Source organism: Azolla caroliniana, unplaced genomic scaffold, assembly GCF_043228905.1.
Source record: "Azolla caroliniana isolate FFs.n. ecotype wild unplaced genomic scaffold, voAzoCaro1.0.p SCAF_8, whole genome shotgun sequence".
In the NCBI taxonomy this organism is placed as follows: Eukaryota; Viridiplantae; Streptophyta; class Polypodiopsida; order Salviniales; family Salviniaceae; genus Azolla; species Azolla caroliniana.
In genome coordinates this window covers 13,930,613-13,956,113 of record NW_028230443.1, presented here as the reverse complement: position 1 = coordinate 13,956,113, position 25,501 = coordinate 13,930,613, and the positions used below count along the sequence as shown (strand labels likewise).

General features: G+C 42.4%; 1 protein-coding gene across 1 annotated transcript; it reads left to right on the top strand.

The window, feature by feature from the left end:
* Positions 1 to 2,793: 2,793 nt before the first annotated feature.
* LOC147861047 (uncharacterized) lies at positions 2,794 to 3,279 on the top strand. The gene has a single exon (XM_087323338.1). It carries the CDS (start codon positions 2,794 to 2,796, stop codon positions 3,277 to 3,279), a length of 486 nt encoding a protein of 161 aa, XP_087179464.1.
* Positions 3,280 to 25,501: the final 22,222 nt, after the last annotated feature.

The window sequence follows — 25,501 nt, the reverse complement described above, 5'->3', positions numbered from 1 at the left end:
TGAGGTTGAGGATGAGTATGAGGAATTACACATAGGATTCAACTTATGTGGTATTGGATTAGAACCCACCAAAAGTCAGCCCAATGTGCCCAAGGAGGAACTCATGGTAATGTTATCCCTTGATTTTACTGAAAAGGAGAAAAAAAATATTCCATGTTGTTTGACAAGTACCCTAAGTTGTTTGCAACGGAGTATACTCAGATGAGGGGAACACATTCTGTGTTACATGAGATAAAGTTGCATAGTAATGCAATGCCAGTTCCTCAAAAACTACGAAGGTTGGGCAATACAAGGAGTGAGATTTTGGAGGAAGAGGTAAGCAAGTTGTTGGTGTTGGATTTATTCGACGTGTAGATGATGTTAATTGGGTATCTCCAGTGGTCATGGTACCTAAGAAGAATGGCAACTGGAGAGTATGTGTGGATTTCAGACCTTTAAATGCAGCAATCAAGCAACATCATTACCCAATGCCTTTCGAAGATGAGATATTGGATGAAGTGGCGGGACATGAAAGGTATTCAATGTGTGATGGCTTTTGTGGATATTTTAAAATAGAGATTGCACCTAAAGATCAAAAGTTAACTAGTTTCATCACTCCATGGGGTGTATTTTGTTATGTACTAGGATGCCTTTGGGTTAGTTAATGCTTATGCAACTTTTCAAGGATGGATGGATAGGTTGTTAAGTCCTTTCTTTGGAAAATTTGCAAGGACATTTATGGATGACATAGGAATATATAGTGGTAGAAAGAGTCACGTAGAAAAGCTTGATCAAATTTTTGCTAAAATAGATGGGGATGGAGGACAATTGAATCCTAATAAGTGCAAAATTGCACATAGTAAATTTATTCTACTTGGGCATGAAGTTAGTGCTAATGGGATTGGTCTTGATCCAAGTAAAGTAGAATCTCTACGATTGATGGATGCTCCAACGTCTACAAAGCAATTGTTAAGCTTTGTACAAAAGGTATGATATCTTTCACGTTCATTTCAAATGTTGGTAGAGTATATTCAACCACTACAAAGAGCCTCAATGAGAACTCCATTTGTGTGGGGAAAAGTGGAGCAAAATGCCTTTAAAGAAGTAAAAGATAGATCGTGTACTCTACCCATCCTAATGCCACCTAATTGGGATCAACCGTTCTATGTTAGTTTGAGTGTGGGTGTTGAAGCAGTGGGTGCAGTATTAATGCAAAAAGGTATTAAGCAATCATATATGCATCCAATATATTATATTAGTAGGAAGATGTCAATGGTAGAACAGGCTTGGACACAAGAAGAAAAATTTGTATGGGCATTGGTGTTTTCCCTCCAAAAATGGAAGTCGTATTTGCTAGGAAGAATCACAATAGTTTTGATTTCATGTGCTTTGCTCCCTCATATGTTAAGTTTTCTAAGAGATAGACCACGTATGAAACGGTGGATAATGATTATACAAGAGTTTGAAGTAAGTTTTATTAAGGAAGAAACTACGAGGTCTAAGATGGTGGATTTGCTTACCTATAAGGAACTCGTGCCAACAAAAAATGTGAAAGATGCTCATGTTGAACCAAGCAATGAAGCTGAAGTAATATTGGAAAAAACTAAAGGGGTATTATATTTTGATGGTGCTTTTAAGCAAAAAACAAAGATTTCAAGAATTGGATATGCTTTCGTGAATAGAGAATGCCATGAGTTATGGAGTGGAAGTGATCGCATTGAAACGAATAGCCACAATGAGGCTGAATAACTTAGCTTAATTCATGTCTTACAAGTATGCTTGGAAAAAGGGATTAGAAGTTTGATGGTGAAGGGAGATTCATTGTTGATCATAAGCCAAGTGCAAGAGGTGTGGGACGTGCAAAAGGATAGTCTTCATCCCCTTCTCCAACAAGTGATGCAATTGCAATGCCAATACGTGGAGTGTCAATTTTGGCATATCCCAAGAGATAAGAATGCAAGGGCTCATGAGCTAGCAAGCAAGATAGTAGCACAAGAAGTGGGACTACATGCTATAAATATGCCATCATACAAAGGTCGAGAGAGCCTAGAAGAGGAGGAATATGTTTTAAAGATAGGAGGGGCTAGAAAAGAGCTCCCATATCATAGGTGGCTTGCAGTAACACGTCGTGCACAAAGGTATGTGATAATACATTATGGTCCTTATTTGGAAGATGTAGATGGGGTGCTTAAATGTGTACTATGGCATGATGAGATTCAAGAATGTTTGTCTATGTGTCATGAGGAAGGATGTGGAGGCCATTTTGGAGTTGAGTACACTAAAAGGAAGATCATGCAAACTCTAGTAACATGGCCAAGCATGTGTAGGGATGTGGTACATTGGTGTAGATCATATCACGAATGTCAATTATATCAACAAAGAAGGTTAATGCCTGAACCTCCAAGAATGATTGTTCGCTATAAGATATTCTCTAAGTGGGGTTTAGATATCATTGGGCCATTACCTAATTCTAGTAGTGGCATACATTATGTCAACAGTAGAATATGTTTCACAATGGCTAGAAGCACGGGCTACGCGTAATGCAACAAGCAAAGAAATGGCAAGGTTTGATTTTGGACAAGTAGTATGTCGATTTGGTGTGCTTTTGGAGTTAGTTGCAGATAATGTTCTTGAATTTAGAGGAGATTTTGTTAAAGGTTTGGTAACTCATTTGGAGATTGCACATAGAAGAGCTACTCCATATCACCCACAATGTAATGGATTATTGGAGGCCTTTGATGGGACTACACATAAACTATTGTTCAAGCTTGTGGACTTGTATCCACGGAGTTGGGATAAAGAGTTTAACAAAGGATGACACAGAAGCTTTCCACAGGTTTTACTCCCTTCCACTTAGTATATGGGGAGGATGCAATGATGCCTACAAATGTGTTATTTCCTTCTATTCAAATGATCGAGTGTTTAGGAGTGCACGATGAGTTTCAAATGGATATACAACAAGAAGCTAGGTATGATTTATTTTCGAAAAGAGATGAGGCAATACGTTTCTATGAAGACTTGTGTGAACGACGGGATAAAAGAAGTCAAGCGCTAGCAAGGGAAAAAAACTTGATGGAGGGTATGTTGGTCTTAGTATATAATAGTACCTTGGATAAAACTTTTCAAAGAAAGTTAAAGCATAGATGTGATGGACCTTATGTAATCCACAAGAGGTTTACCAATGGCATATATGAACTAAAGAGTATGGACGGATCATTAATGAGAGAAAGGATCAATGGAGTGAGATTAAAGCCATATGATTTACGTATAATGAGCTCCTCAATGACAATGGCTTCGTAAGATACAAAGAATGAAACTTTTACTTGTACATATTTGTGAAATATTTTTAGGTATTTGCTGCTCAAGACAAGGATAAGGTATATATAGAGGATATTGGTAGTTTACTAGTGTTTAGCTAGAAAAAGCTTTGCTTGGAGGGGGCTAAAGTGTCGTGTTGTAAATACTTGTGCTCATCAAAGTGGCTAAAACATAACAAAATATGGATACAAGCTGGTTATGACGCTTTAGGCATGATGATGGATGCTTTAGTCGAAGGTAGTTTTTAAGAATCAAGGTGAATTGATGTGACATAGTCAAAGAGTGCCTTTACAATAGGCATTCAATGTTTTGGCCATAATATTTCAAGGGAATATTGAATTTCAATAAATAAATGTTCTTTGGAAAGCTTGCTCGATGTGCTACAAATGTCTAGAAGGGTTAATGGATAGAATCAACCATCTTCATACCCAAAATAGAATACCTATCTGTTGCATGCAAAGGAAAGTGGCTGAAATGTTACATGTGCGACACGTGGCAAGATACATGCAAGCACTAACAAAGCCCCTATTGTATATAAGTATGAGTGTGGAAGGCTTGAGAATAGGATAGCCTTAGAATATCTCTATATGTAGTGTGAGTTTTTATACCAGTCTTGTTAATAGATACAACTATCATTTTCACTATGGGAAAAATGTCAATCTCAATGTGTTTTCACTTGTTTTGTGGGAAAAACTTCGATGTCAATGTATTTGCATCTCGCCAATATGTTTGCTCTGCATGATCTCACTCATTTTTTTATGCAAATATCTCAACACCAATGTTTTTGTGTGCATGATCTCAAAGTAACATCAAATCCATTTCTTTAGACATGAACCCATAACCTTAATGTTAAACATCATCCTTTACCGGAACTTTACCTATAAAAGTCTCTTATATGATAGTAAGGCAATGCTTTCATATTGTGCTTTAAGATGTGATTACTCTTCACATATTTCCTATTTCCCAACACTCCTTTCTATGCATCTCCAAAGTCCAATGGCACAAGGCGGTGCAATTATTTTTCATCCTGAAAGGCAAGAGGTTCCCATTTTTCCTTAGTTTTTGCTTGTATAAGAGTATCTATTGAATATCCATGTAATGATGTGCATATTCAATTTTTAGTTTGTGCTTGGGAGATGCCTTTTCAAGCATTAAATGAATGCTGAAAAGTCCTTTTATACAGACAAAATAGGGAGGGAATATTGCACCCTTTACAAACGAGGAGTTCATGTTGTCAAGCTGCAAGATTTCCAACCTATGCATATTCGGCGTTGATTTTATTCGATGCAATTTCAAATGTTTAGGCTAATGTGAGTCATCTGCTAAAGAAATAAAAAATACATCCAATGAAATACGGAAGCATAACACAATCCACATGTGGATGTCTTAAATTTGGACTATGCGCCTTACCTAATTAAATGTACTACTTGTTCAAATAATATTGTAAGTTGTAACCAATAATTAGCTCTTGTGCACACATTTGCATGCAGCATTTTTAATTCTAAATAGTATGCATTCACATATCATATATTTCTTTCACACTAGTGAGTGAATTCTTTTTCCATACTTTTAATCATCCACATTCATCCAAAACATGCGTTGTTGTAAAATCTCCTTGGAGGATTGGCATCTCACAAAGATTCATTTAACGAATTGACTTGTACGAAATTAGACACAAGGGTTTGCAAGTTCAGAATGTAGATTGTAAAAAAATCTTTTTTAAGTATCTCGTAATGTATTTATTATAGGCATTGCCCTAGACAAATTTATGACAACAAGAATACCATAAAAAAATGCAAAAATGCTTCTAAAACTACACTTTTTAATTGGAGTGGACAAGATAAAATTCGTTTGAGGGGAAAACCTACAAGCCTCTAGTAAGGAAAAACATACTATGCACAATGTATGTGTAAACCTAGAAGCATTATTGTGAAATGAGAACAAAACTATTCTCAACCTTAAACTAGAAGGGAGGTCCTACTTGTTTCTTTGAAGGATACAAGGATGGCCATTAGGGCAAACCTATCACATGCCCCACAAACTTGAGATTTGTACACTTATTTGGACAAAGGCCAAGACACTCTACCCTAATTTGGAAAGAAGCTATATAAAGGACTCTACTTTTCTATAGGTGTATCTTTTTTTATCTAGTGTAGTCATCTCTCTCAATTTCTGCTATATATTTGCTTTTGGGCATTTTGTTCTTGTGCTTACTTAGAACACATGACCATCATGGATTTCTCTCCTTTGCACATCGTTATAGATTGAGAGTTTATCAAGACTTTTTATAATTATTAAACATTAACATAGAATAAATATAATGATATGAAAGAGATGCATACGGTCCAAAACATCTAATGTTCTATTCCAAAGTCACTCTGTACTAGAATTAGTTTCATATGGATGTGGGTACAATAATTATAGCTGGTTTAATTTCAAATACTAGTTGTTGCAACAACTTAATTGCCCATCCATTACTGAATTTGTCTCCTTTTTGCATTGAATCCATTGATTCACTTTATTCAAAGGGTGTTATTATCTTTTCTTTATAGCACTTTGATTCCTATGAACATATTTGTTGGCTTTGGGACAATTCATGGGAACTACAAAGTTACAAACCCTCAAGCACTCTTTTAAATGTAAGTATTTAGGTGTCATCTTAAAGCTATTCTCTATTTGTGATAGTTAGAGACCATTGAAATTCAGATTTTAATTGTTGTAACAACTTACTTTCCTATCTTAAAAACTTTTAAATGAGGAACAATTAAATAAAAGTAATGTTTTTATTTCCAAAATCTTACATAAAATGAGTTTGTGAAAATATCAACACACATTAACTAAAAAGCAAAAAGTTTAAGCCAACCATCATTCATTTTGTTGGCGGTACCTACATACATGTTGTCGGGAAATCTTAAAGTGATGTGAAAACCCAAGACTCTTAATTAGTGTGCAAGCCTAAGCACAGAGTGAAAACTCCCCTCAACCTTGTCTAGTGGAGGTCTCACTGCACATATTTGTCCAACGCATTGTTTGGGGTTAATTCTACCATGAGGTACCTACATACTTGTTGTAGGGAATCTTAGAGTGATGTAAAAACCCAAGATTCTTAATTAGTGTGCAAGCCTAAGCACAGAGTGAAAACTCCCCTCAACCTTGTCTAGTGGAGGTCTCACTGCTCACAGATTTGTCCAACACATTGTTTGGGGTTAATCCTACCATGAGGTAACAAAAATGAACTTTTTGAAGGTGTTATCACTCTAGACATAAACAAATCAATGCTCTAAATAAAGAAGGTCACAAAACAAGCTTATCTAAAGCCAATCCACTCCTAGTTTTGTACTAGTATGTCTTATCTAGAATTGTAATCATGCAACATTATATAGACAACCACATGAATCGCATAGTTGTTGCATTTAGGCCAAGTAAAATCAGATTGCCTAGCAAGGACTAGTCATATGAGTCATGTATTCCAACCTGTTTAGTGTTTTATTATTTTTAGGTTGGCAAATATGTGTTTCTGTATGACCGTGTGTGAGCTTATATGTTTTTATACACACATGTGATTGAGCGCGAGAGCTCAAATAACTGAAATATCCTTGGGGCTTAAGTATTTGAGCCTTAAACCTAGGGTTTATTAGTTAAAATATTTTTCTCCTAACTGATGGGAAAGTAGCTTCTTAATCAAAATCAAAATCAAAATTGAATTGGATTCCTTTGATTGTAAATATTCACTCCATCTCAATATATCAAACATGCTCAATTCACCCTAGTTCCTTGTCTACATGTAGGCTCTACCTCAATAAATTAGTGATAGTTGTATATATGTTGTTGTTTTTGTACAAACAAGAGTTATGAAACTCCTCAACAACTATTAGGAAATTAATTTCTTAACATCATGACACCATGAGGAACTAGAGTTGAATGGCATTGATTGGAGACCCGATGGCATGTCCTTTTTATATGTGTGTGTATGCATGTATGTAGATGTGTATATAGATTTGAGTGCATATATTATTGTATATACTATAGACCACAACCCATATCTAGCACAATTTTTAGTGCAATGTGAGCTCAAAGAAACAAAACCATGCAAAGAGATGAGTTGAATTAGTAACAAGAAATACTCCTTCCTTCATGTTGAGGTTGGAAGGGGGGAAGAGTGTAATATAGACCCTAATGAGAAAATAGGGTTGATTGAATTCCCCATGTATAGGTTCGCACCAACCTATGCATGAGTATAGTATAGTGAGTGTAGATACACACTCTAGAAGTGGTGGGAATCTTGGAATGGATGAAAATTTCTCTCTTAAATTTTTGTTTGGTCTGAAATTTGAATCTTCGTATCATATCTAGTAAGGCTATATATTAAGAGAGTGTTTGTTTTGTTTTTTGGTTTGCTTTTTATTCAAAAAACAAAAAAGCATCTTCTCTATTCCTTGTTGTACAAGGCAAAACATCATGGGGGTACCTTATTTGACCATAAACTTGTGTGATGGCGGGCACATATTATTATTATAATGTTATATATAACACATAGAGTCTCTTCATTTCTATATGTAGTTTAGTTTTAGTCTTTCTTTGCAATGAATGGTACCGACAAATGACTATTGGACCCCCTATCACTAGTGACTTACATTCATTAATATTACTTGTACTTAGAGAAGACTAGCTACTTTGAAAGCTTAGAGAAAAAGTATGTTTGTGTTTGTGTGTGTGGGCGCACACATGTGCATGTCTATAATTTATATTTTGACATGAGTCCTAAATGAGGAGCTGCGTTGCTCACAATTTCCCACCAACCATTGAAGGTCCATCCTTGACTTTTTGTCCTTGTGGCATTGGTCTTTGTCACATTTTCGATGAATCACATGTTCCATTTTCCCTTTGAAATTATATTTAGATTGAGGTGTCTAGCGTAAGATACACATTGGGTTCTAAAGTGAGATGCCTATTGGATTGTCCTATTGTGCCTATTGGATTGTCCATGCAATTGCTAGTTGTAACCAAGAGAGAGTAATGGCTATAAAATAACCACATGAACAAGTGTCTTCTCTCTCTCTCTCTCTCTATGTATGTGGATATTGGTTATTTTTGTGTGTAACATTTACTGTTTTGTGGGATGTGATGGTGTGAAATGACTTTGAGATATGAAACATCTTTTACATAGTTGAGTAATGGCTAGAGAGAAAGGATCCGTCGCTCTCCTCTCATCCTATAATGTGTATTTTGGTGCTCCACATAGTGTATATCAGTTTTTTCTAGTGGATATTAACAACTCCACCTATTTGTGTCTAATCTCTACTACATATAATAGATACAGAGATGAAATTTGATGTATAATGAGTCCAACTCCAAGACCTTCTCAAACCAATCATTACATATGAGGTGATACCTATAATTTCACTCACTCAATTGATTAAAAAAAGCATAAATATTAATACGTGCAAGTGAAGTCGAGAAAAAACACATTCCATCACATCACATTGATTTGCATCCAAGGCACAATGTTGAGCTTAAGAGGTTGCAACATACATCTTCAAGGAAGGAACTTATTAAAAAAATTACAATTCACAACTACCATACATACATAGACAAACAATGGCAATCATTCAATTTGAAGATCATTTAGCTTTTGGATGTTGTTTGCGTAATGCTTCATATTAAGCTTTAGAGGATTTCAAAAGTGAGAGCCAATACAAATGGGTGAGTTTTGTTTTCAATGCCCGAGACGAATACCTAGGGCTTGCTTAGGTATATGCTCTCTACAGTATATACACAAAGACTACATTTTGTAGTGTCTGGTAAAGTTGAAAAATTTGGAATACGAAAGAATTGAACGATAAGGACAAACGTAAAAGTTGCATAATGACATCGAGAACCGCAGAACCCGATCCTTCCATCGGTTTATTTACCGGAACATTTCCTTTTCTTTTCTTTTCTTTTTTACCTTCAATGCGAAGGGAAGGCCAAAGGGCCCATAATTGGGCCTGGAGAAACTAAAACTTAAGTGTAACAAAATGATACAATTTGTTTCCATCAACCAACAACCAAGAGGGAGTGTGGCCCATCATGAATCAACAAATGTTTTTCTTTACTTGCTTTTCAAATTGCCTATAGAAAAAAGAAGAAGGAACAAATTTTACAAATGATGGACAGCTGCTTGTTTCCGATTGGCCGCAGCTGCGGCCGACTTCCGGAAAGGGCTACTAAGATATGAACCCAAGCTTAGCCGCGAATCCTTTCCATTTCGGACACCGACCCCTGTTATGGCATGTTTCGGGATCGAGACATGGGCGGGCGCTGGGCCACATGACCTCTTGGGCCTTGCCACGTTCTTCGAGCTCGGACAATTCGGGAAGTCAGTGGTGTTGCTATAAGCGCTCGATCCGCAGCTACGGGAGCGCTCGAAAAGCACCGCGGGCCGTCGGATCTCGACATCCGCGTGGCCATTGGATCGGGCCCACGTGGAGTCGGGGTTCGGCTCCACAAGTTTCCTCTGCTCCAGCTTAAATGTTAATCGGGCTGTGCTCAATCTCTCCCCTAGAGAAGCCGGTGGTGCATTCGTGGCAGCAGAGGTACAAGTGCCACACTTGGATTGGTGGTGGTGGTGCGGTTTCACACTGTAGCTCAATCCTTGTGTCTCGCTGTCCGCCCAATGTGGCTTCGGCTTAATCATCGTGTAACGATCCGGGCACGAAGGTTTTAGTCCGGATCCATCGACCGACATCCGGCATGGCACTATCGGCACTTCATTTCCATGGAACTCCTCCGCCCGGATGTGATCCTCCAACCCTGAAATGTTGTGATGATTCCTGTTCTTCTTCTTTGAAGAAGAAGAAGATGATGATGATGATGATTGCTTGTTCTTCCTGCTACCCCGGTGGAACAAAGATGCGATCCAGTTCGTAGAGGTAGCACTGGAGTTGTTAATCGACCGCGGATGCAATGGCGAAGAAGACAGTGCTGCCGCCATGGCCATCCGATGGTTCACTTGATCCGATAAGCTGCATTCCAATGCAGGCTGCTCCTGTAGATCTACATGACTTAAAACCCCATCTTGCTGCTGAAGGATCGCCGGCGATTTCTGCGGTTGTTTCGTGGTGCTAAAATTAAGCCTAACATTGTTAACATGATCTGCCAATTCTGATGCATTGCTCCTCCTTGGCGTCACGAAATTTGAGAACCTGCTAGGGTTAGATTTATGATGAGAAATCCCAGTTGTTGCGTCCTGAGATGGTGCCATGGCCGTGGCCACAGGAGGTCTGTCAGGGGAGGGGGGAGGGATAGTGAGGGTTTTGACCTTTAATCGATGCAAGAAGGTGGGCAACGGCGGTGGTGGAATCGTGCAATTCTCAGGTATCCATTCATCTGCTAAACGTTGTTGGGGGCGATCCAACGGAACTACATTGGTATCCTTCTCCTTCATTGATTCTGCAGGGTTATCATCCAGGACTGTGGATGCGGCAGAATGAGCAGCAAGGAGGAAAGAGGTGGAGGTGGAGGTAGAGGTAGAGTCATGGGTGAAGCCATGGCGAGGCAGCAATGGTGGGAGAAGGAGGGGATCAATGGAGGCTGGAGGGGGGGATGAGTCTTCTGCAGAGACGGAGTGGGAGCGGTCTGCTTCCAGGGCGACCAAGCGCTCGCGCAGGCACAGGGCACAAACGCCGACCTTGCTATGGAGAGGGTGAATGACACAACGCTGTAAAGAGTAGGCACTCATAATACCTCTTCTTCTTCTGCTTCTTCTTCTTCTTCTTCTTCTTCTTCTTCTTCTTCTTCTTCTTCTTCTTCTTCTGTTTCTGTTTCTGTTTCTGTTTCTGCTTCTGCTTCCTCTTCTGATGCTACTAGTGCTGCTAATGAGATAAACATGACCTAATCTCTCTTTCTCTCTCTGTTTCTGTTTAAAGGGGTTGGTTTCTTCTAAGTAAAAGCCATGTAACAGCTATTCAAGAAGGAGGGGGAGGGGGGAGGGGGGGAATGATGATGAAGAAGAAGAAGAAGAAGAAGAAAGAAGAAAGAAGAAAAGAGAGGAAGGAGGCCTTTTTTTCATAACATAACAGATCAGATTATGATATCTTCCTGTCCTGTGTGCTTATACTACATACTTACTTACTAGTAACTACTACTAACTACATACATACATACTCCTAGAGGTGGAGCTAGAGAAAGAGAAAAGAGAAGAAGGAGTGGGGCCCATATCCATGCACCATCAATATCTACTCTCTCTCTCTCTCTCTCTCATATGGGACTTGCCGGTCCATAACTGTTCCCGTGAGGCATTTAAAGTCCCCCCCCCCCCTCTTTGGGGCCATTTCAAAACCAACCCCACCAGAGAGGAGGTACCTGTAACTCCTTTTTCCTTTCTCCTTTCCCACTCGCGGCACCCCTGACCCGAAAACTCGTCGCTTACTTTCTTCACACATTCCTACGGCTCGAGGAACATACATATTCTATGTGCAATGGCATCGCGTTCATGTGTGTGTATTTGTTTGTGTGTCCGGATTCGAGCCCGGCTTTTCTGTTGCATGCATGTCATGCCGCGTCATTTGTAGATCAGGCATGTTGCTCGCGGCGCCGCCTATCAAATTGTCGCATGCAAGCGTGACCTCCATTTTGGCCAAGTTGTGACTGAAACATCTTCTAACGCACTCCACATGGGATATAAAAGCAATTACTTGGATATTGCCCTGATGGAAGATGGTAAAATGCGAAGGCAAAACATTACATGCGTGCCAGGGGAAAGAAGGTAAAATGCAAAGGAAAAACATTACATGCGTGCCGGGGGAAGAAAGAGGCCACGTCCTTCGGACACATTCTATTGCATTTACGAGCATAAATCAAGGGATGAGTCAAAAGTCAAAGCTAGGAAGATCCTATCTACCAATTTGCAATTCTTCAACCGGCAATGCTCGAGGATCTTGTACATGCTCGAGCATTGACACTTGTAGGTATGAATGAATCATTGCAATCAACCACCAGTCATGACTCATAACAGTGTTTTCTCATGAAAGATGAATGCTCCAACCAACTCTCGTAGATAAGCTCACCATTGATTGCATGTTATATGTATTTCTCAACGAATGGTAACCAATGAACCAACACTCACTTATTGATATTATTTTAAATAGTATTACTACTATTGATTACTCATCAAGTAATTATCAACGTCTAATTAATTCCTTACTAGCTTCCCAATGCGTGAGAGAGAAAGAGAGAAGTATAGGAATTTGAACAAAAACAATGCAAAATATACTCGTACTCCATTAAAATATTTAGGATGCTGATGATTGGCACTAGTTCAATCTTAGAAAATAAATATAGCATAATTAGCGTTGGAGAGATGGAGATATTGGATGCTAGAGGGACTAATATGGATCCATGAATTTGAATGTGTCAATACATGTCAATCTCTTACTCAACACAAAAATTAGTGGAACTTGACTTATATGTCACCAACCAACACCTCACTTTTTTCTTTGGCAAATGTGAAAGCAAACAAAATACATAGCTTTTTATTGACCCATGTCGTCACTTTTTTTTTCAGATGATGTTATCTTGAATCTTGATATAGAGACGAGCTTCAAGAGAGTTTTGCACAGTTGTGTCACTTTTAGATACCCAATATCTACTCGCCTCCTTTTTTTTTACATCCTTGAGGTCATGTTTTTTGGCAAGCATAAATTGGACACATATGAACTTGCGAAATCATGATATCAAAGATGTGACCATTTCAACTTCTTACTAACTCATGCCAGTGTCATTCTCTCGTCCTTCTCCAAGTAAGGACTCAGGAGTCATGTTGCACAATCATTACGAGAGGACCTTGTGCACACATTTACTATGAGTAGCCTCACACAACATATAATTTCACAAAAGCCTCTTGTTTTCTCAAAGAAGATAATCATTTTGTCTATAGATTTGCACAAAAGACTATGTCACACTTCAAGTATCTTGTTTTACTTTGTAAATCTATAATGATTAGCACCGACCGTTGTGCCCAAATGTATCATTTGCATTCACATTGATTAGCAAAGGTATCAAAGTAGTCAAATGAGTGCTTTCATATATGTTAAAGAGCCCATGGGGAAGTTAAGAATTCTTTCGCATTTTTGTTCACCTTTATCGTGCATTTATCCTACGGGTCAAGTCTTTGAACGCATCATAACCCACCTTGTAATTCACAGATTTAAAATAGGAAGAATTATCATAATGCACTTGATTATTCATCTCATTCCCAAATTACCCCTCAAAATTTTAAAACTCCCAATTTATTTGTTATTTTTCTAAATTCTCAAACTCATTCTTTCTTCTCTCTCCCTCTAGAATCTCAATACCAATCAAAATTTGAAAATAGGTGGGGTAATGTCGAATTTGCTTCAAACATCCTAACATATACATATAATATTTTGCGGAATTTCCCAAATGTCGTTTGATTTTTGACATGTTAACAAAGTGTCATAGAAAGACTATGGAACCAAGAGGACAAAACGGCTAACCAAGTACTATGCAAGGATAACCAACTACTAATGCCCTCGGCCCAAATGTTAACCATACGAATGAACTGGGGGTGAACCACTCCCAATGAAGAACCAATAACCTCACTCAAGTGCTAATCACATCCACCTTGGCATTAATCAAAATTATATTTTAATTGATAGAATTTTTGGTAAATTCAAAATTAGCATGCATTTTTGGTAATTTATTTTGTAATGTGAAAAGGACTAAGTGAGGGGAAGTGGAGCTTGGCGTAGGATATCCTAGTGGCAATTACTTATGAAGAAGCCATACCCAATCCCTAATTATCTTCAAACTTTTGATAATCCTATTCAATGGGCCTAGTGGACATGTTCTCTTAGTTTAGCTTGAATTTGCAATTGTTCAAGACAAAAATCTACATGGCATTTGGTGGGGTGCACTATGTAAGGTAAGAAAGGCAACTAGGGATGTAGCCCAAACATTACAAAGAAGTAATTTGTTCTATGGAAGCATGAACTGAGTTATGAGAGGAAAAACTTGCTTGCAGAAAAATTTGCCATCGGGAGCATATAATCTTGTTGGTATGTGCTAAAACAATGTCCCAAAAGTTTCATTCATTTCCGTTGTTTTTTGAGTGGCATCTAAAAGACAAGGATCTATGAATTTGTAAGAGCTCGAAGAGATACTTCGAAAAACCTGTATTGAATTGAGGGCTTTACTAATAATATTGTCTGGAAGACTATGGAGGCACAAGACCTCATGAAGGAGAATTGTAGTTATGGCTTTACTCAAGATGTAGGAAGAACATAGAATTTGAAAATTGAGCCACAACTTTAGAATGATAACATGATCTTGAAATGTAGGACGCTTTGAAATGAATTCAATTGAGATGCTCTTCCATGGCAATAATTCAAACAATAAATGAAGATGGGATTTTTCTTGTACGAGCAAAGTAATTATAGGCAAATACTTCCATGAGGTGGTAGTAAACATAGTCACCTGGTTGATAATTGATAAAACAATATGAAATATTAATCTAAAGTTTGGTTATTTTGTTCAATATATCGGTCCATTGTTTTTTGGTGACACCTAGAGGACAAGGATCATTGATCTATAAGAGCTCCAATTGAAAATTTCAAAATCTTCCAATGAATTTAGGTTCTCAATTACTAATAGGATTGTATAGAAGACCATGGAGGCGAAATACCACCGGAAATAGAAGTGTGATTGTGGGTTCACTCAAGATGAAGAAAGAATATGGAATTAAATATCCCATCTTTAAAAAGCAATCCACAACTATTAGAATGGCATCATGATAAGGAACCCAAGTCCCATTTGGCGCTATAGAGGGTGCAATAATCCAAATGGTAGATGATAAGGGGCTTTTGCCTAGGTGCAAGCATAGAAGTCAACAAAAAAGCCTCAACTATTCTCCAAAGGGAGGGCCACCAACAATAATGTCTTATGTTTTAGCATCGCTAAAGTAAACTACTAAAAGAGAATCATGACAATCATAGAGTTTGTGAAGGCATGTGGACCATTTAGAGCATACAATAGACCATGCTAATACCAAGTTTGTTACATATTTCACATGTATCATTCTCTTCTCAGTTTTATGTAGATGGTAGTGTTACTATGTTCAAATGTTGAATGCTATCTATTACAACTATAACTAGCGAACTTAAAATCAGATCTAAAAAAGTGGTATTATAAGGATTTCAACAAGGGTTGTGATTTCAAGTTATAGATGATCTTGACCAAGACCAACTTGAAAGTAATGATGCAATTTGGAATCACTTGATTTTGGTGTTAAATAAAAACAACATTAGTAAATATGATGTCTGGGACATTCATGTGTATGTGTAGAACCTCGAAATGTGGTGCTTGGTGTCAACAACACGAACCTCTAGGTCCGACGCCGATAGCCAGGGGCAATGACGACAATTGATCCATGATTATTGGATTAGGTAATGGACTGCTTCTTCTCCTTCTCTTCCTCTTTTCAAGTGTACTTCATATTATCCTTGAATGGGTGGGTAATGGTAGCAAAATGTTGGTTAACATATTTGCATATCTATTCGCTTCATTGTTGACAGATTTACATTCTCTGTTCATCTTTATCCCTTTATCACCTCTAACAAGATTCATATTGAGAATCGAACTCAACTTCTCATAGGAATAGTGTTCACACTAGGCAATGGACAACTTACTAGGACCTTTCTATAATTAATAGAAAGGGCATTTGCCTAGACTAGTTGGTATTTAAACCAACCTTTTGTATCTGAGTAACTATTGGCGGTAATATACAATTTTCTTGTTTAGAACTCTCCCTCCCTCCCTCCCTCCCTCCCTCTCTCTCTCTTGCATCACGTTCACACACAATCACACACAAAGCTCACGGCCGTTGCATAGCACCATCTATGTGTTGTAGGTTTTAGGGTTAGGGTTAAGGACGATGATGATGATGAATGATAACTATGATGATTGGTAATGAAGATAGACATGGTGATGGAGAGTATGATGGTGAGAGAGATCATATAGAGAAGCATTGCGGGGTGGGGGGTGGGGGTTCAACGTGAGAGAGGGAGAGAGAAGAGAAAAGGTGTCAAAGAGAGAGAGATTAGAGAGAATATGTTCATTCATATTTCATTCATTCCCCATAAGGGGTTAAATAGTACAAGAGGGGGTAGATACATAGGGGTGTAAGCCCCCTCGAACATTCATACTGGACACTCACTCACACCTCCTTGTATCCATCCGCATGCACACACGTGTGCATGTGTTCACATACGTATAGACTCACAATTACATTTATGTCCCCTACACATACACAACAACATCATGATAACATTCGACCCTCGCTCATCACACTGACTCTCCGTACATCTTGTACGGGGTAACACAATATGGCACGCCCGTGGGAGAGTGCCTTGCACGTCGATCCCACATGCCTTGATGATGATATTTCTTCGACCGGAACTTCCTGTTCCGGTCGAAGGCCTCCGATTGCTCATGTCCGGTCACTCTCCGATTGCTCATGTTCGACCCTATCTTTCCGGTCCTCCGTTCGTTTGTCTAGCCCATCCGGTTCGTCCGCCTCCGGTTTCTCACCGTTCAGCCACTCTGACCGTTATGTGTCTTTGCACATTCCGAAAATTGATCCAGCCCCTATCCGGCGGCTGCCACTGTACGACTGCTGCTCCATCTAGTGACCGGACATGAGCAATCGGAGTGGCCCGAGAAGCGACTGGACAACAACCAGAACAGCGACACCGCCGAAAAGCGACAAGAATGGCCGGAGAACCGATGGCCAGAACGACGATGACGTTGAAACGACGGGCCGGACAGACAATAACGGCCGAATCTGACTGACTGACTGGACGGAGTTGGAGACACAGACAAACAGCCGAGAACGGACGGGCCGAACATCAACGATTGGAGCGGCAGGATGATGAGGTAGCAGGTGTAAGGACCGGAAAGAGACGGACAACCACGGTTGGGCAACGGAAATGACGGCGGCAGCACAAAGAAGGAGATGACGTGCAAGCAAAGGGAGAGTGACGGTCGTGTTTCCTCCCTATCACGATAACTCACAAAATAGAAAGAAGAACACACATACACACAATGTTATTTTAGACCCATGACGAAGTTCGTAAGCCGACAGAACGAGAATGTTGTGTCGCGGAAAGATTTGCTGACCGACAAAGATGTTCGAGTCAAGCACTCCGATCGAGGGAGTTGATCGTTGAAAGGACCGATGGAAGTTCCGGTCGAAGAAATATCATCATCAAGGCATGTGGGATCGACGTGCAAGGCACTCTCCCACGGGCGTGCCATATTGTGTTACCCCGTACGAGATGTACGGAGAGTCAGTGTGATGAGCGAGGGTCGAATGTTATCATGATGTTGTTGTGTACGTGTAGGGGACATAAATGTAATTGTGAGTCTATACGTATGTGAACACATGCACACGTGTGTGCATGCGGATGGATACAAGGAGGTGTGAGTGAGTGTCCAGTATGAATGCTCGAGGGGGCTTACACCCCTATGTATCTACCCCCTCTTGTACTATTTAACCCCTTATGGGGAATGAATGAAATATGAATGAACATTTTCTCTCTAATCTCTCTCTCTTTGACACCTTTTCTCTTCTCTCTCCCTCTCTCATGTTGAACCCCCTTGGGAGGGGGGTGGGGCCATTCTAGGCACCACCCCCCACCCCGCAATGCTTCTCTATATGATCTCTCTCACCATCATACTCTCCATCACCATGTCTATCTTCATTACCAATCATCATAGTTATCATTCATCATCATCATCGTCCTTAACCCTAACCCTAAAACCTACAACACCTTTTGGCGACCACAACGGCGGACCCCCTTTGATGAAGAAGTCCAAGAAGAGAACGTGGCAGCATGATGTGCGAGAAATGACAGAAACATGCAAATGACGACGACGATGTTCAATGTATGCGCAAGCGAAGAAATGGAAACGATGACATTTGTGTACGAGTGCAAGAAATGATGATGCGATGGAGGAATGCATGAATGGCAACAATGGTTGTGCGAGGTTGAGATTAGTGTCAATGTGCGGGTTTCCGATGCGGTTAGCGACAATGTGCGTGTTTTTGAAAGCGTGGTGCAAGATGCACGGCTGTACAAACTGCGATGCAGTGGGAACCGGTGCCAGCACGACCGGAAAGAGAAGCCCACCAGGAGACTGCAAAGAAAGTCGTAGTGTGTGGAGCGGAGACCGGCAGGATGTGCTGAGAATGCACGAGAGGTGGTTCTAAAAGTAGCAACACAGAGAGAGTCGGAACCGGAATCGGAACCAGAACCGGAGCCGGTTAACACCGAAGGGCCGAAGAAGACGGAGGGGATGCAGATGCAAACCAGACATCAACCAATAGCGCTCGAAAGATACGGACAGATGCACTAGACAAAGGCGACCAAAAAGACACAAGACACAGTAGGATGGGTCAAATGGGCCGAATAAGCGACCACACAGACGGACAGACCAGACACACGATTGGAAGACAGTGGGATGACGGCCGGATAGAGCCGAAGAGCGACAGAGACGATATCCGAAATGCACAGCCACGACAATGGCAACAACCAAATGATGGGACATGGACACCGAAAAGCGACGGTGCCGTCGATGAGGACAGAGCCGCCGAAAAGCGAAGGAGACGATGACAACGACGAACAACAATTCGAGCGGTCGGATAGGCCGGAGAGTGACCGGACATGAGCAATCGGAGCGGCCCGAGAAGCGACTGGACAACAACCAGAACAGCGACACCGCCGAAAAGCGACAAGAATGGCCGGAGAACCGACAGCTAGAACGACGATGACGTTGAAACGACGGGCCGGACAGACAATAACGGCTGAATCTGACTGACTGACCAGACGGAGTTGGAGACACAGACAAACAGCCGAGAACGGACGGGCCGAACATCAACGATTGGAGGCGGCAGGATGATGCGGTAGCAGGTGTAAGGACCGGAAAGAGACGGACAACCACGGTTGGGCAACGGAAATGACGGCGGCAACACAAAGAAGGAGATGACGTGCAAGCAAAGGGAGAGTGACGGTCATGTTTCCTCCCTACCCTGAAACACCAAAATAGAACAGGAAGAAGTGGAAGAAACAAAGGAAGAAAGAGAGAAGATTTGCAGAAGACATCAAACAAGAAGAACTCGCAAAGAAAGAAAGAAGAGAAACGATGAAACAAAGAGGAAAGAGAAGCACCATTAGCAGTGGAAGAACAGAGAAAAGGAAATGAAAGACAAGAAGAACAGAAGATGCAACAGTTAACACCAAGAAGAAGGAAGCACGCAAGAGTAGAAGACTAGAGAAGACGCAAAATGTAAGGGGGGAAAAAAAAAAATGTAAGAAAATGAGAAGAAGACAAACAGAAAAATGGAAAAAATGACCTAAAAGTAAAAGTGAAATTATAGATGAAATCGAAAAACAAGAGAGAGGAAAAAAGAGAAGAGAGGGGCATTTGTGAGATTTAAAAAACTTGAGGGTGTGAGTGAGTGTCCAGTATGAATGCTCGAGGGGGCTTACACCCCTATGTATCTATCCGCATGCACACACGTGTGCATGTGTTCACATACGTATAGACTCACAATTACATTTATGTCCCCTACACATACACAACAACATCATGATAACATTCGACCCTCGCTCATCACACTGACTCTCCGTACATCTTGTACGGGGTAACACTATGCCTCTCATTCTTTACATGGTATCACAACGTGTGGTTATTTGATCAAGCTTAATCGACTGTGTTGTGCTACACACCGACGAACAACAAAACCGGTTCTAAAATAGAGAAGAAATCATCATGAATACTCAAATGGGAAGCGCTCTTCCTATGGAGAAGCTCGACAGGACAAACTTCGCATCTTGGGAGTACAAGATGCATCAGTACCTTGTCGGACAAGGTTACCAGAGCTACATCGATGGAGCTCACGAAACGCAACCCATCCCGACACATGCCGACTACCCAACATGGGAGCAGGCCGTGAGCCATGTGTTATACTGCCTTGCATCATGCGTTCATGACCACATGCTTGGCTATATTCGAGATTCGAAAACACCGAAAGAAGCTTGGGGAAATCTAAAGAAGATTTTTTCGGCCAATACGGCTGCACGAAAGCTCCAACTTCGACAGGAGCCAAACAACATGCAAAAGAGGGATATGTCGATCACCAACTATACCTTGAAAATCAAGTAGCTGTGTGATGCCCTCGGATTGATCAATGTCACCATTGACGATGATGAAATGGTGCAAATATGCCTCGACATCTTAGCACTACGCTTTGGCGCAATCAGGTAGGCCATTCTTGCAAGGGAGAACCCACCTTCCTTTTTCGACCTTCAATCCATATTATTGGTGGAAGAAAACCATGCCTGACAAAGGAGCAATGCACCGGATCGTCAGATGCTTTACTCACAATCGGATGATAGAAGAGGATTCGAACGAGGAAATAGAGGTCGATTCGGCCGAGGGCGACAAGGTCAGTCGACCTGAGAACACAGCTCCCACCAATGGCAAGACGATAGGAACAATTCCAGGGAGTTCGGCAGAAGGGGGAGCCATCCTGCCAGACTGAGCCATCACAACAACTCGATCAAATGCGGGTACTGTGGAAAACTCGGCCACTACAAAGAGGAGTGCTGAAAGAAGAAGCGAGAGTTGGTGTCGACCAACCGACAACTTACAAATTACACCTCAAATTTCGACTATGATGACCGTGGCAGAATGTTTATGATGAGGCCCAAAGCACATTCGATGTCGACACAAGGTGAGACAAGTACCTCAACCTTGGATAATGTGTGGTTTGTTGACTTGGGAGTGTCCAATCATATGACGTCTCATGAAGATTGGTTCCGAGAATTATGAAAGCCCGATCGGCCCGGTTATGTCAAAATAGGTGATGAGACAATTCATTCAATACGACACATTGGAAACGTCCCATTCGGGAACGAAGACAAACAAACCTACCTCAAAAATGTCTTGCATGTCCCAACCATCACTAAAAAACCTAGTCTCGGTAGGCCAGATTGTCGAACAAGGGATGTAAGTGAGGTTCAATGATGAAGGGTGCTTCATCGAAAAAGATGGTCGCCTCATCGCTCTCGGTCGCTGAGAAGGAAAAATGTATATTCTCGAATCAAACAAGGTAAAGTCGGCAATGTATGCAAAAGGTCTTAAAGTCGAAACCAACTTGAAACTGTTGTTGGCCGGTCAGAAGAGCAAGGACAAGTGGGAAGGTGGAGTCGGATCGGATAATAGGAAGTAAATGATAGTAGAATTATTATTCGGAGGGACGGATCCGGTACAGTTGTACCGATCCGGATCCGGACCGATTCGGATGTCGGTTGCCTAAGCGCACCGATTGTAACCTTGCCGGATGCCTATAAAAGGATCCGATGATTTGTAAAGGGTTGGACGGAAGTAATACAAATAGAATTATTGCGTGTTTATCTGTATCTCTGTATTGTTTTACCGTCTGTTCTTAATTGTAATAATCTTACGCGTGTAACCTAGCATCCAATCCTTACCACCCCTTTGGAGAAGTGTCGGATAGACACCTGTGTTGAGGCTAGTCCGGCCAAGCAGACAACACTATTTTGGCGACCACGATTCCTGCAAAGTGCAGAGGACAACCGGGGGATGGATGTCTAGACCAAACGACGACCACATCACCGAACGAGGGAGACGATACACCGAACGCGAGCAACGACGGGAAGCCCTGTAGCAAGCCGTCGACGAGATCCGGCGGGATCGGTCATTCTCCAAAACTCTTCGGAGAGTCGCAGAAGAAGCACTGCAGTTCCGGGTTCTGCAAATCCCCGACGAAGGCAGTAGCATAACAAGCCTGAAAGAGGCGGAAACGATACTACAGACGCTCGCCGGGGGCGACGGGGACTCGGAAGCATTCACAACACTTGAGGCGGAGTCGGAAAGCGACGGAAGCGTTGCGTCCCGGTATAAAAGCAGCCACGACACACCAAACGACCCGGGGGAAGAGGGGTCGGAAGACTCAGTAACACCGGAGCCAGAGGAAGAAATAACCTTGGAATTCGGTGACCGGCAATTGCCGAGGGAGGTTGACCGGATACCGACAACACCCGCGAAGGAACCGAAGGAGCGGATACCAACAACACCCGCGAAGGAACCGAAGGAGCGGATACCGACAACACCCGCGGAGGAACCAAAGGACCGGACACCGGCAACACCCGCGGAGGAACTGAAGGAGCGGATACCGGCACCAACCGCGGAGGAACCAAAGGTTCTCACACCGACGCCAACAGCGGACAGAGAGCGGAGAAGGCAGGAGAGTCAGTTGGACGACACGATGCCGTACCTATACCCAAAGTACCGGGATGAGCCCGACGCGGAGGCACACGTGTACGCATTCCTCCAAACATGGGAAGCCAACCATGTCTCCCAAAGACTGACGGAGCCCGAAGCCGAACGATCCAAAGTCGCCGAATTCGGCATGACCTTAGAAGGACCGGCGGCCCGATGGCACGCAAAGCACTTACCGGGCAGCTTTGCCACATTCGATGCCTTGAAGGCCAGATTCCTCAGGCTTTTTCACAGACAAGTTGAGCAAAGGGAATTGGTCGGGCAGTTCTACACCACCCGACAGGAAGAGAACGAGAATGTGCCACAATTCATCATTCGGTTTCAGACCCTGCATAGCCAACTGACGAGAGCACCACCCGAAGACGAAGCCAAAGCAGTCTTTTTGGCCGCGCTGAAAGAGCCACTTCGAACAATGTGCGGAGTCCTTGATTTCCACACCAGCACAATGGACCAAGTTATTGATCGGGTCTTAGAAATGGACAAGACTAGTTCCTTCTTGTCGATGGGGATGTTACACCGGGCACTCCCAAAGGAGGAAGACCTGAGGTTCCGACAGGCCTTACAATGCACAACATGCCTAAATTCGGGCCACTCAACAGTAGACTGCACCCTGCGGACACAATGTATGATCTGCAACTCTTGAGCCCATACAACGGACTGATGCGAATATAACCTATTAAATCGACAGGCAGCACCGGTTCGACACATAGAACCGCGCAATCAGAACCCGGATGAGGATCGATTCCGGAGAGACGACCGCTACCAACGCGAACGCGGTAACAGATACGCTGATAGAAGACGCGATAACTATGACCGAGAGGAGAAACGCAGAGATAGCTACCCCCGGGACCGGTACGACCGAGACGAATCCCCGGAATACGAACGACGCAGAGAAGAGAGGCGACAAGGGAACCGAAATTTCCGACGGAATCAGAAACGTGGATTTTTCCGAAGAGAGGAACGTCGGGAGGCAGCGAGGAATGACAACCCGGTATCGGTACCGGATAACCGAAAAACCGAAGACGACCGCCGAAGCATACCCACCCTCCAAACCGGGGACAAAGGAGAAACGAGCAACAGTCACAAGGTGTACTGTTATTACTGCCGTAAGGAAGGCCATTATAGTAACCAATGCCCAAGCAAAACCAATGACAAGCAGCCGGCAGTCAACATGGTTACAGCCGAAATAATAGAAGTACAGCAGGTCACAACCCGGTCAAAGGGAAAGCCCGCCGAGTGGGAAGCCCAGGAGGCAATCAGAAAACAAGCGGCGCAATGGATCAAGGAGGCCAATGAACAGAATGCGGCAGAAGTCAGAGACCAAAATATGCCAAAAGACGAAGAAATCATACAGCCAGGAGAAAACCCGACGTGGCAAGCGCTACAGGATTGTCAAATCGTGCTGCCGTTAGCACGGTTACTACAGTTGGTGCCACGGTTTACGGCAGACTTACAGGCATCCGTAAGAAAACCGAAGCCAACGCCAGCACCGGCATTCTTCTCCAACCTGGAGGAAGGACCAGCGGTGGTCGATACAAGTAGCCCGGCGATCACGGCAATCGTGAAAGGAAAGGAAATTGCTGGAACGATTATTGACGGAGGCTCTGGGGTAAATGTCATCAGCCGACAGACATGCGATAACCTGGGCATCCGGGAATGGGAACCATGCCCCTTCTGGTTACGCATGGCGGATACTAGCTCAGTCTGACCGATTGGACTTATCCGGGATTTGGAAGTAACGATTGGAGGCCACGTATTCCGGATATCGGCCGTGGTGCTGCAGCTGAATGTACAAGGTGCGTACCCCCTACTGCTAGGACGACCATGGCTACGGACGGCGCATATCAAGCAAAAGAACATGATCACATTCTGGCGAGGGAAAGCAAAGGTACGAGTAACGACGCAACCACGGGTAATCGCCAGTAAGGAAGCAACTCCATTGTATGCGGAAAGCATCAACATGTTGGAGGGATTACCGGACGAGGAAGTCGAGCGGTACCTCGAGGAACATCCACAAATCGTCCCACTATTTGAGGTGGATATCACGGCGGCAGTAGAACCATACATTACGACACCGGACGAACCGGACCAAGCGGCGATCCGGGAACTACGACAAGCGCAGGAATCCCTAGAGAGGGAAATGACGATATCCTAGAGGGTAAAAGCATCCCAACTAGAGGAGGTGGACCTCGGCACAACAGACAAGCCCCGACCGGTAAATGTCGCAAAGGAATTGCCGAAGGAAGAAAAGAAGGCAATGATAGCATTATTAACAGACTTCAAGGATGTGTTCGCGTGGTCGTACGAAGACATGCGAGGGCTGGACCCCCAGCTCTATCAGCACCAAATTCACCTAAGTACGGACGCAAAACCGATCGCTCAACGTAGGTACCGGATGAATCCGAATTATGCGGCGAAGGTGAAGGAGGAGATTGATAAGCTCCTCCGGGTCGGATTTATCCGACCGGTCAAGCAGGCAACCTGGCTGAGTCCGATAGTGGTGGTCCCGAAAAAGAACGGCAAAATCCGGGTATGCGTGGACTACCGAAAACTAAATGCCGCAACAGTGACCGATGCATTTCCACTACCATTTACGGACGGGGTGTTAGATGCGGTAGCCGGCCACGAAGTTTACAGCTTCCTGGATGGATTTAGCGGCTACAACCAAATACGAATGAACCCGGCCGACCAGGAGAAGACAACGTTCGTTACGGAATGGGGAGTGTTCGTCGCGGTCGTGATGATGTTCGGACTAAAGACGGCTCCAGCGATCTTTCAAAGGATAATAATGGAAATTTTCGGAGAATATATCCCCGGTTTTATGCAGGTCTTCCTTGAC